This window comes from Ambystoma mexicanum, chromosome 7q (genome assembly GCF_040938575.1).
Source record: "Ambystoma mexicanum isolate Mex_15411 chromosome 7q, UKY_AmexF1_1, whole genome shotgun sequence".
NCBI classification, from domain to species: Eukaryota; Metazoa; Chordata; class Amphibia; order Caudata; family Ambystomatidae; genus Ambystoma; species Ambystoma mexicanum.
In genome coordinates, this window is record NC_090941.1 from 978844558 (window position 1) to 978857145 (window position 12588).

Genomic DNA, 12588 nt, shown 5'->3' on the forward strand with positions numbered 1-12588 from the left:
CCACTGCGGACAGTTCTTTTATACAGCGAGTACAACATTTGCATAGTGAGAAACAGTTGCAATTAGTGTTTCGTGTTATCGGGTATCCCACGAAGCAGATTGGTGGGGCCACGTCAGTCCCCTATAGCTAGACATAGGTTAGTTAAAAATGATTGGAGCAAACAGTCCTGCCACCCCCTAGTTCATCACCTCCTCTTATAGTGCCACATTCCTTCTCGCTCCACCCCACAAATGTATTGTCAATATGCACTACAAAATCGTTCTGACCTCTGGGACTTTATCTGCCATTGGTCAGCGCACAAGGGAAAAACACGAGACATCCTGAGCTGGTGGGAAGGGAGACATTCACACATCATCTCACCAATGAGGGGCCTCGTAGACATCGGGGACACAATATACTCGTTGCCTTTCGGGGACACCAAAACTCACCTTCTGATTGGCTCTTCCGAGATCGCCCCCTCATCCCACATCCTTCTTCCCAGACCCACCTGCCAGAGGGTGATTTGAAACTGCCGATTGTGCTTTGAGTGTGCCTCCCCGAACAAATCTTGGCGAATTTAATTCCCCTCGTCTCAGTGAGTGCCTATGAGCCTGGCTCGCTGACCTTGTATGTATCCGCTGGTTCTGTTCCCAGCGACTGCTGTCTCCTGGGGACGGGCAGCCTGAATAATTCTTGCACCGTCCTCACTGCCGTAAGGTGTCCACACAATTGTCTATGTGGCCTACCACGCAGGGCCTGTCCGGGTCATCCCCATGTAATATACTTACCTGTAGTTTTTACCCGATTCGGATTGTACGGCAGCACCCCACATGTTTATGCCATCATATTTATCGCACAACCTCCTTGAGCACCTCTGCCCCACTCCTAAGCCTGGGCTTCTCGGGCTGCATGTGTGCCCTAGGTACATGTATTACAGCCATCAATGATACCCTATCCCATGCATGGGGTGCCTCCTCCCGTTTCCATTATTCCCGCAGCTGGTAAATGCGCTCCCCCCCGCCCCCCCAGACAGTGCTGTATCAGCACATTCACAGAACTATGCCAGAGTTTGGGGCAGGCGTTATTTGGGAGGGTGAGAATGTGCTCTTCAGATTTGACCACATCATGGGCCAGAACCTCTAGGCTCCATGTGACAAGTCCCTACCACACAAGCAGGGTGATGTGGGGTGAGCCAGAGGATCTTCCCTGCATGGCCCACGGCAGCAGCATCACTTAGCGGGTGGTGGCAACCAACCCCATGACAATTTAAGCCCAAAGTCAAGCAAGGGACTTTGTCATATGGAGCATGCACTCTTCATCACTATTTCTTATGAAAAAAGTGAGAATGATTATAAACATGCAGACAGTAAGATCTTACTTCAAACTTATATTCATACAAGAAAAAGATGAAAATTTAAAAAAGCTTTAATTCCACTTTTTTTATTCAACATTTTATACATAATAAATATAAACTTTTTACAGTCAATACAATTGAGAAACATTTGCACCAATGCTCTCAAATATACTGACACTGTACACTGCGATACATGGATTAGATGCCCTGTATAAGGAAGTCTAGTTAAAAGGGGGCATATTTTACCCATTTCTTTTTTAAATAAAATTAGCAGCTCTTACAGAAAATATTTTTAAAATATGAACTAGTTTTGAAATAACACTTTTCAAATTTTGAAAGAAATCAGAAAGGAAACTGGCCAAAGAATGTTACACAGGCAAATAATGGCAATATTTGCCTCAATGATGAATTTATAACTTTGTAGACATAAAGGAAATCTTTTTTTTTTAAACTTAATAACAAGTTTGATAACACATAAAAAGACCTCTAACAGATCAACAGGACGAGAGGTGCAACAAAACCAAGTATATTTAGGAACATGGAAAAGTTAATAAAAGAGTCTTCAAAGAAGATACTGTCGCTGATTTAAAAGCTAACCAATGGAAATCTTCATAGGACACCACGCTTCGTTGGGAAACAAGGAGCCTGGGAAAGATGGGCAGCATGGGTGCACATCTCCTACACAGTAGCATATGCGGCATATTTACTGTACTACCTCAAAAACACAAAAAGGTCTTAAGCGTGTCAGCTAAATGCAGAACCCCAAAGTTGTTTGGGGAAAAACATGTGCAAAATGAATGCTGAGAAGCCTATCTGCTTGATTCATGTAATTATTTGCGTGAAAAACGCAGATTTGCGCGCCTTTCTGCCCGAAAATCCCCATACCTCAAACAGGGATTTTCGGGCAGAAAGGCGCACAAATCTGCGTTTTTCACGCAAATAATTCCATGAATCAGGCTGCAAAAGTCCTGCTACACTCGTGGGATGAAGATCTTCACTAACGAACGACAAGTGTATTCAGCATAAAAACAATGTTATTTTAAGTTTAAAAATAAAATGTTTATGTTTCACTTGTAGAGGTAAGTGCTGCCATATCTCTGTTCTGCACAAAAGCTATCTGCCTCTTCCCGAAATAATGTGACTATCTGAATTGATTAATATGTTAGCAGAAAAGTAATTTCAAGCCTCCCCGAAAGACCATGCACGCTCGAGTGAAAAGAACCATATTTGCATTACCAATCTTGCTGGGCAAGGTATAGTTCAGGTATGAGGTTGCCAAGGTGTAAGGTTTTGGCAGGGTGGGAAAATCTGAACTGCAATAAACACTCTCCATGTAATGCCTACGTCTGACGTGATGGCATATTTGTAGAGTTTGATAATGATGGGAGCAGATGCAGTAAATGCGGTAAAAAGGACTGGAATATTAAACACAAAAAATAAGGACGAATTTAGCCAAGACATTTGAATCTATGCTCTGCCCTGTCTTGAGAAAAAGCCTTAATGACCTCTTTAGTTGGTTTATGCACTTAGAAAACATATGGCTAGCAAATCAGCACCTCCAAACCTCAGATAAAGTGAACTGTATTATTTTTAACACAACCCATTATTTCTCAATTGGTTCCTTTAGGGGTTTCCCTCACATTCCACCATCAGAAAATAAAACACGTGTCTGGTGGAATTTACAGAGAAGCCCACCAAAACGAAGGTGAAAGGTAGCAAGTGCATTCCCCACTACTCACAAAGAATGCTCTTTCGGCATAGACATCGGCGGCAGGAGGTCTCAAATTACACTATGAAGCGGTCTGCACGCAATTCAGGTTTCGAAACTAAAATGACATTTGAAAAAAGAAAAGGAACAAAAGCAATGGCCAAGCTCGATAATGCACTGCGCTGGCGATGCTCTTGGCTATTCTACTGCTCGCAGGCGTCAACCTCTTCTGAAGCCAGAGGACGGACAGGATGGGGTTTGCTTTCCTATTGTTAGAAAGTTGTGCAGCCACGCTAATGGTGCCATATGCTCTTCAACACATTACATTCCCCGCACAGATTTCCCTTTTTTCCCTTTTCAATGGAATTCCTGAGAGGAGCCAGCCTCTCCATCAATGGTGCTTCCTTTGTTCACATGTATTTTTATAAAGGTGATCACGTCTGATTAACAACTAACCAGATAAGCAATGCTACATGAAGGATTATGAGAATTTCTGAACAACATTCCTATGGCAACAGTAATGTACTGTACTAATGCACATGATATAAGTATGCTATGACTACACTGCATGGGCGAGTCCTTTCCACCAGCCTCGGCGAGAAATTGGCCATGCTCAGTCGTTAGAGTAGGCCACTTGGAGGCCCTCCTGTGCTGCTCTGACGAGTCTTTGTGCTAAGCGAGGAGAGATGACGTATAAGGTTTTCAAAAACAAAAAAGGCACAACATATGACGGCGTGAAATCCTTCCTTTGTTTGTCGCCTTCTCGAGTCATCAACAGCCTCCTCATGCAAAGGTGCCAAGAAAATGACATGGCCAAAACTCAACATTTGGCCTTGATTGTAGTCTGACTGTACTTGATCAGTCCAACCTTTACACCAACGTAATTTCCACGTCTTCTATCTTCTCAGGCGGCCTTCGTGGGTGCTGTGTTGGGGGAGGAGGAGCAGCCCTCACCTGTAACAAGTACAAGTCAGAATTAGACTATCTACCACAAAGTGACATTTCATGGCTAGAGTTACATTCCACTTTAAGAAAAGAAATTAACAGAAAAAGTAATACACTCAATCTTCATAGAAGAAAGTCAACAAAGTAATTTGCTCTGCATTCTTATGAAGTAGCTGCCATGTTTTAAAAGAAGATAATTAAATATGCTAAACCCCACTCCCTGAGGATGTGTCTTTCTCTCGCAACATCACTGATCCCATGTAAAATGATAACGGTTGATTTCAACATTTGTGAGTGTTAGCTTCGCATTTGGTAAGAAGACTGGTTAATCGTTTTCACAGGCTTGTAAAGCCTTTAGAAAAAACAAGCTACCAGTTACAATGTTCAGTACACAGATACCATGGTTTCAGCATCCAAATTAAGAGAAGGTAAGAGACAAAGGTTGTGTGTTACTGCAATAACCAGGTGTCACTTCCACAAGCAGTAAATAGAATTACATTTCCTGTGTTTCCAACATTCCCCATTAGGGATCCTTCAAACAATGCCCTCAGCTCGGACTGTAGCTCTGAGTGAGAGGATGCAGGGCTACTGGGGCATCCGAAAAGCCACCCACTATTCTCGCTCAACCAATCAAACATTAAGTCTAATAATCTGTGACATCTGAATAACATAATGCAAAGGTGGAACCCGGACTACGCTCTATAAACCTCAGGTTCCCCTTAATGGTGTGGGTTTGGATCCAGGAGAAGAGCGGTAATGGAGAGTGCTGGAGAAGCAAACCGAATAATGGAGGGCAGAGAGGGAAGGAGGCACAGGGAGTACATAGAGGGGAGTGGAGAAGAGAAAGGACATAAGGTGCACTAAGGTGCTGGAGTGAGTATTAAAGGAAGAAAAGGAAGGATTAAGCTATACCGAGGAGGTTGGTTGTGAGAGCTAGGGGTGAGCAGATGTTACTATTCTGGAGGAGGAGGTTGGGAGAAACCGAATAAGGTGTTGAGGAGACCCATAGGGTGGAGATTGGGGAGACACCGTAGGTGTTGAGGAGAGCCATAAGGATGAGTTTGGGGGAGGCATCAGAAGGTGTGTGAGGATAATTGCTATGTTGTTTGGGGCGGCCCAATGTTGTAAGTACTTTGAATACACTTTTTAAAAATAAATGTGTACTTGATCCCACTCTGTATTGTGACAATACACAATTACCAAGAAAAGGGGATCCACAGTTATGAGGAAGAATGTTCATCTGGTACCACCCACTTTCATCGAATCAATTTTCCTGACAGTCCGCATTCACTGAACGGCAGCCTTTTCGGGGAACACTGCTGCACAGTTACTATAAAAGCAGTGACGGATGAGGAAGCAGCGGCTGGAGAGGTAAGGAGGGGCACTGTGGAGGGGTGGGGGGTGTGTCTGTGCGTATTTATTTATGTATGTGTGTGGGTATGTGTGGGTGCATGTGTGTGTAAGAATGTTTTTGGAGTTGGGAACGGGGGGTGGGTCGGGTGTCCAGGGGTGGCAGGTGTGTCCCCTGCTGAATTTGTGATAGCCTGTAGGATGAAGAGGGCAGGATAGGGAATGGGAATTGCGGGGGTGTGGCCTGCATTGCTGTAGAACAGGGAAAGGGGGCGCACAAGGGAATGTTAGTTCCCCTAGCTATGAAACCATGCCAGGGGAACCGGGCTATGGTGAAAGTGGCATGCAGGGGCTCATCAAAGAACTGTTTATCCAGATGCACCATAGGATGTATGCACACACTTGCACTTTGAATCTGCTTCTCTAGTGGCAGTACTGTAGACTTCCTAGAAAGAATAGCAATGGCAGGCCTGATATTCCAAACAAGGTGTCAAAATCCAGGAAAAGAACAAATGACTTATATCGCAGAAATGTTCTTTCTGGTGGATGGTCCTCCTATGGAATTTCTACTGCAGTGCTAGCTGCCTTCAGAAACTTTTTTACCACCAGGGGATGCAGTGCAGCTCTGTCATCTCCACTGAGCGGCTCTTCCAGCCCTGCGCTGGGTGTGATATCAGGGCCACTAAATAGGGAGCCGCTGCACCCCATAACGTCAGTTCTGCCCTTTTCCCCTAGCACTTGGGGACAGATGAGGTATACACGTCATCTACCAAAAAGGGTCTGGTTGGGAGGGTGATGAGGAACCTGTGGGATTTGCATCAATCAGAAAGAACATTAGCGAGAGGCAAGGAATTGTTTATTGTAATGGATTCCTTCCTCCCACGGATTCTTCATCTATGATAGATTCCCATGGTGGTAGGAAGACTCAGGGAGTAGGGAGGACAGCAAAGAAATACCTAGAACAGAAAACTGGCCTAGCAAAAACTAGAAGGACTGCTCGACAGAACCATGCCCTGACAATGAGTCCAAGCAGTAATGTTTCACAAATGTGTGCAGTGCGGCCCACATGGCATTTGTCAAATATACACAACAGGCGACTCCCATCTGCAGGGCAGAGGTGGCAGCAAGACCTCTGGTTGAATGAGCCCCGAGACCCTCATGCACACCTTTGCCAGACAGATCATAGCAATCTGAAATGCAGAGGATGATCCACCTTGACAGGCCCAGTTTAGTCATAGCCCTGCCAGCACAAACACCAGCATAACGTACAAAAAGCTGTCCATCTTTTCTGATATCCCTAGTCCGAGAAACATAGTAGCCGAGGGACCGCACCAGGTCCAGCCAATGGAATCGCACCACAGTCTTGGAAGGGTGCAACGAAAAAACCCAGGAAGATGGATCTTCTGACACAGATGGAAGTCTGACAGTACCCCGGAGAGGCTCCCTCGCCTGTCTAGCAGACGTGATGGCTACAAGAAATCACCTTAAGGGTGACCAACCTTAATGAACATGAACACAGGGGCTCAAACCGAGCTCCAATGAGAAAAGTCAGTGCAGGAACAACAGACTGGCATGGTGGAAAGCGGTTGCACAATAGCCGCAAGAACTTCCAGTGGGATTAGTGAAGGAGCACTGCTTCGGGGTCTTCTTGAACCCAGAGACGGCAGACAGCCCCCAAGTGCCAATTTGCATGCCAGTCCTGAAAACATTAAGTACGAAATCCAGAACCAAGAAGGTACGACAGATAAAAGGGTCCAGACCCCTTCTATGCCACATGCAGGGATATATGGATTTGGTGGCATGCATATGTGCTGAGTGGAGCACGTCCAGGGCGCCATGCAACAAAAATAAATATCAGCCTCTCAGCAGCTAAGCATGGAGGTTCAGGCTGTTGAGGTTCAGATGGAGGACCCCGCCCTGCCGACTGGGAGAGTAGGTCCACTCTCTTTGGGAGGTGTCAGGGAGGACATGTCCACAGTCTGGGAATTAGTGGAATGACAGGGATTTGCGCGAACACATCGAGAAGGTCGAAGTCCCACTCAACAGTCAATGAGTCCCTTAGTTCAACCAAGAGCAGAACAATGTACACTTTGTGTACACATTGAAGCAGAACTCACACTTCCTGTTCACAATAGAGATGAAGAGGTCGACTTGAGTCCTCCACAAGGAGAAGATCTCCAGAACTTCCTGGCAGAGCTCCCACTCCTGGAAGGCCCAAAACTGCTGAGGTGTCCGCTATGATTTTCTCCTTTGTGGGTAGATGGGCTGCCGTCAGAGACACAGTGTTCTTCAGAGCCCAAAACCACTGTCGCATGGCTTCTCTGCACAGAGGCCATGACCCTAGAGCACCTTGAGGTAGTGCATTCATGTCAGCACACACTTACCTTGCACTGAGGGGAGACTGAGCACCAGCCCGATCACATGCAGCTCCAGCAATATGTTCTTGGGTCAGGCCTAACAGGTGAGCGCCCCAGCCCTTCAATGTTGCATCTGTGGCCACTGTCAGTTGGGGCTAAGGTCCCCCCTCAGAAGATCCACCCTCGAATGTGTCCCTATGGGACCATCATATGATGTCTGAGTGGCTGCTGCTTGCCTGAAGGTTCCTGATCCCTTCCATGGTGGGCATAAGAGGGAGACCTTTGAAACCCCCTTCCTCCTATTGAGGAAAAGGAGGGCTGTTTGACAGCCCGGCCCAGAGACTTTTCAGTTGCCTTGGAGTACAAAGCTTTGAAGGGAATCATCAGCCTTAGCCCTAAAGAGGTTGTGCGCTCATCGAAGGGCATGTCCAGGCGCTGCAACTGAATGCCTGGATGGAACTCTGAAGTCTTCATCCTCCTTATGATGATACCCTGACAAATGTGACACAGTAGGCTGTGTCAAGGCGAGACTAAGATCTAACATGGGACCTCTCTGTCAACCTGCACTAAGGCACTAAAGCACTCCACCGGGTGACTCTTATCCACCTCCGACACCACAGTCGAGAGGCTAATGGTAAATGTGGTCAGGGCACCAGACACATTAGCTGCTCTCAAGACAAGGCTGCACAAAAGCAAACACATTGCGCCCCAAAGTGTCCAGCTTCTTACTCTCTGTGTTAGGTGGAAAGGAGTTCAAAGAGGTAATTTTAAGGCAGGACGTTGCAGCTTGAACCATCAAGCTCTCTGGGGAGGCATTGGTGGAGAACAAAGCCGGGTCAGAGGGAGCTGGGTGGCGTTTCCTTTCCAGTTCTAGTTCCACAGCCGTGACTGAGGCAAGCTTCTCCCAGGCCTGTAAAACTGGGGCTTCCACGGCAGGGCTAAAGTGCAGCAAGGTCCGTCTTTGGGGATCATTAACCAGAATGTCGGGCAATTCTTACCAAACTCTAGGTCTGGTGGGTACCGACAAACACAACGTGCCCACCACCTTGATCAACATCTTCTTGAAAGAAGCATCGGACATCCCTGGAGTTGGCCCAAGGAGGATGTCCAGTTCTGGGGAGGTGTCGAGGCCGCTGGCTTCTTGTAAATTGGAGGCCAAATCCAGTAGATCCTCACCCTTACCCTAGAATTCCTCTGCGTAATGTCTCACCTCACTCGAGCAATGTGGTCCCAGCCTAAATGGGATAGGAACACTCCTTGTCAAAGACCTCTTACATGTTTGACATGAATTTTCCCACAGAAAGTGGGCATATTCTAGAGGTTCTTCGGTGTCCAACAGCATTTAGGCAAGGACGGCCAGCACCAGACACTCAATGTCTGGAGGCGGAGCAGCACTGCACTGGTCTGGGTCAGAGACCTTTGGAGCAGGGAACAAGCCTGTAGGCGTGTGACTGCAGTCTTGCAAAGGGCTCCTGCAAGCACCTTCAAGTGTGGTGGGCCTCACTGACGCTGCCAGCACTGAGGCTGAAGAAGTTGGAGCCAAGGTCTTGGCATAAATGTTGAGCTTCTTTGGCCAGACGTTTTCCCATGCCTCCATTGCAAATGATTTGATGGGAAATGGTGCCCATGAGGGAGAATCCTCAGAGGAATCCCTGGAGCAGTGACTAGTCTTCTTCAAGGAAAAAGAAGAATGATGCCTTAAAGAACCACTCAGGGAGGGGGACCTCTTGCAGTACTTCAGTTTGTCATTCTGGATAGGAGATCGGTCTTCCCCTCTCCTCCACTTTCAGCCCGTAAACGTCAATGTAGTCCTTTTGCTGTACGCTCCCTTAAGGCTGTTGGGGGTGCATGGATTTGCATGACCTGCAGTCATTTGGGTCTTGCCCCCTGCCCCCTCCTCTCCAGGAAGTATTAACAGATCCTGTGGGGGCCAGGGGCAGACATTATTAAGACAAGACAGAATATCATCATGACTTTGTAAAAGAAGTATAATCCCACCCGAATCTAAGTTGTTGACCAATAGCACCACAATAGATTAATAGAATACATTTCTAGGAGACTGACAAATGTATGCCGGTCAAAGATTTCAGCAAGGTTAGAGCTTCATTTGGATATAAGTGTGTGCCCGAAGGCCACACATTTAATTCCCAGTAGGATCCTCTCAGAGCTTCATCTTTCCGAGGTCGAGAGGTCATCAATGAAATCAAAAGTTACTAGTCCATAGTCCCATGTCCTCCATACTGCATGGGCATCCTTGTACACAGATGGTAATGTAACCATTTTGCCCTGCAAAAATTGGCTTTTCCCCTTTAAATTTAGAGTGCGCTGAGGCGTGGGTGTATCCACGCTGAGTACAACACACCATTAACTAGGAGAGGGCTGAACAGATTTGTTTAGCGCCGCCTGACCAAATGCTGCATCTGCACATAGAACCTGCAGCTAACCCTGCAAGCAAACGTCACAGAGACCAAGAAGACTAAGTGCAGATGTCAATGCAACCAACAATATGGTTTTGAAGGTCAATAATCTCAATGGACATGTGTGCAAGGGTTGAAATGGGGCACACACAAAAAAACTTTAGAACCAGGTTAAGGTCCCAAATTTGAACCTGAAAAGAAGAAGGTGGGAAAACGTTTGTAAGCCCTTTTGAGTTACCAAGGGAATTTTAAAGTAGGAGCATTCTTCCGAAGAGCGCTTGAAAATAGAAAGCGCTGTTAGGTAACCTTTAATGGTCCCATCATTAAGACCTGTGTGTGCTAATGATAGGAGAAAAGATAACCCCTCTGGAGTTGAACATAGAAAAGGATCAACATTCTTCTCCCTGCACCAGTTGCAGAACTTGTTCCAACGGCAACAGTACAGAGATTTTGTTGCTGGCCTTCTTGCCGAAAGCATCACGTCATCCGGGAGGTCCCAATCCTTGTATCTCAACCTTTCAGAAACCATGCGTGAAGGTTGAGAGTGTTGACCTCTGGATGGAGAACCTGACTCTCCATCTGCGAGAGAAGATTCTCTCTTTGTGGAAGGTGCATCAGAAGACAGATGGACATATCCAGAAGGTCTGGGTACCACGTTCTCCTGGCCCAATCCGGAGCAATTAAGATCATGCGGTTTCCGAACCGGCTCAACCTCCGGATTACTTGAGGAAGGACGGGGATCGGTGGATACGCTTATAGCAGTGGGAATTCCCAATCCACCACAAACGCGTCTCCTAGAGAGGAAATTCCCTTGAGCAGTACCTTTCGCACTTCCGGTTGATTGTGGTGGCAAACAGGTCTACTTGAGGGGTTGCCCAAAGGGCGAAGATCTCTTGAAGGACTTCCTGAGCTAGTTCCCACTCGTGGGATACTGCGCTCTGCCTGCTCAGAGAGTCCGCCGTTGTGTTCTCCTCCCCGGCTAGGTGAACCGCTGATAAGGAGATTCCTTCTCGAATTGCCCAGAACCAGAGCTGCATTGCTTCTCTGCACAGTGGTAGTGACCCTACACCTCCTCTCTTGTTGAGGTAATGCCTGGCCACTGTGTTGTCTGTCATTATTAGGACATTCTTCCTCTGACCGAGGGCAGGAAGGCCCTCAGCGCTAGTCTGATTTCCCTCAGCTCCAAAAGGTTGATATGTAGTCTGGACTCCGATGGAGACCAATGGCCGCTGACTGCCAGATCTTTGGCATGGGCTCCTCACCCTGTGAGGCGTCCGTCTCTACTGTAATCTCCGGCCATGACTGCCAAAAATGTTCTCCCTTCAGAATATTGTCCTTGCAGGCCCACCACAGAAGATCCTGTGTGACCCTGCTTGGAACCTGAAGTAGGTCTGTCATTGTTCCTAAGAAATGGGACCATTGAGTTCTTAGAGCCCATTGAAGGGATCTCATTCTCAGGCAGGCCTCTGGCACCAGAAAAATGCAGGATGCCATGAGGCTGAGCAACCTGAAGAAATCAACTGGGCAGTTTGAAATTTGGTAACCATCTGAAGAATGTCTTGAGCCCTCATCTTGGGTGGCAAGCTCTTGCCCAAGGATGCGTCTAATACTGCTGTGATATACTGGAGCTGTTGGGAAGGTGTAATCTGTGACTTCTTGAAATTGAGGGGGAAGACCCGTCTGTGAAGGAAGTGGCAGGTGACTTTGAGATCATCCAGGGCTTGTTCGGGAGAACGCGCCCTGATCAGCCAATCGTCCAGGTAGGGATAGACATAAATCCCCCATTTCCTGAGATGTGCTGCCACCACTATCATCAGTTTGGTGAAGACCCTCGGGCGGAGATCAACCCGAAAGGCAGGACTCGAGACTGATAGTGCGAGCCGCCAATGGCAAACCTCAGGTATTTTCTGTGCTTGAGATGGATTGGCATGGCACATGAAAATAAGCATCCTGTAGGTCCAATGACACAACCAATCCTGTAACTGGAGGGCCTGAAGGATCTGAGAAAGTGTGACCATCTTGAATTTGTCCTTACTGAGGAACTTGCTCAAGTATCTCAAGTCCAAGATGGGTCTCAGTCCCCCGTCTTTCTTGGGGATCAAACAATATGGGGAATACCAACCCTTGTTCCTCTCCGCTACAGGTACTGGTTCTATAGCACCTTTCTCTAGCAGGGTTAATACTTCCTGCACAAGGAGCGGATCTTCAAAGAGTGTTCCCCCGGTGGATTGTTGTGAGGCTGCGTTATAAAAGGAAGGCAGTATCCTTGGGCTATTGTTTCCAGAGCCCAAGCATCTGAAGTAATGGCACGAAACACGTACAGGAGTACACCAATCACCAATTTAAATTAAACATAGATCTGAACGTGAAGAATCTATTGAGATCTCTCATTCGCGAGAATTTGAAATAATAACAATTACTAATTATAAGACTTTATATTGAGGAAAGGACTGATGAATTGTCCATGCGCAGTGGTT

The 12588-nt window shown here is 46.9% G+C and overlaps 1 protein-coding gene across 2 annotated transcripts in view; it reads right to left on the reverse strand.

Annotated features, from left to right (window-relative positions):
• Positions 1-1404: 1404 nt before the first annotated feature.
• The window catches only part of FCHSD2 (FCH and double SH3 domains 2), a 1767327-nt gene continuing 1756143 nt past the window's right edge, over positions 1405-12588 (reverse strand). For both annotated transcript variants that reach the window (XM_069640094.1, XM_069640093.1), the window contains exon 20: positions 1405-3996. In XM_069640094.1, the coding sequence (XP_069496195.1) occupies positions 3913-3996 (84 nt within the window). In that variant the 3' untranslated portion in view covers positions 1405-3912. The remainder of the gene's footprint in view (positions 3997-12588) is intronic.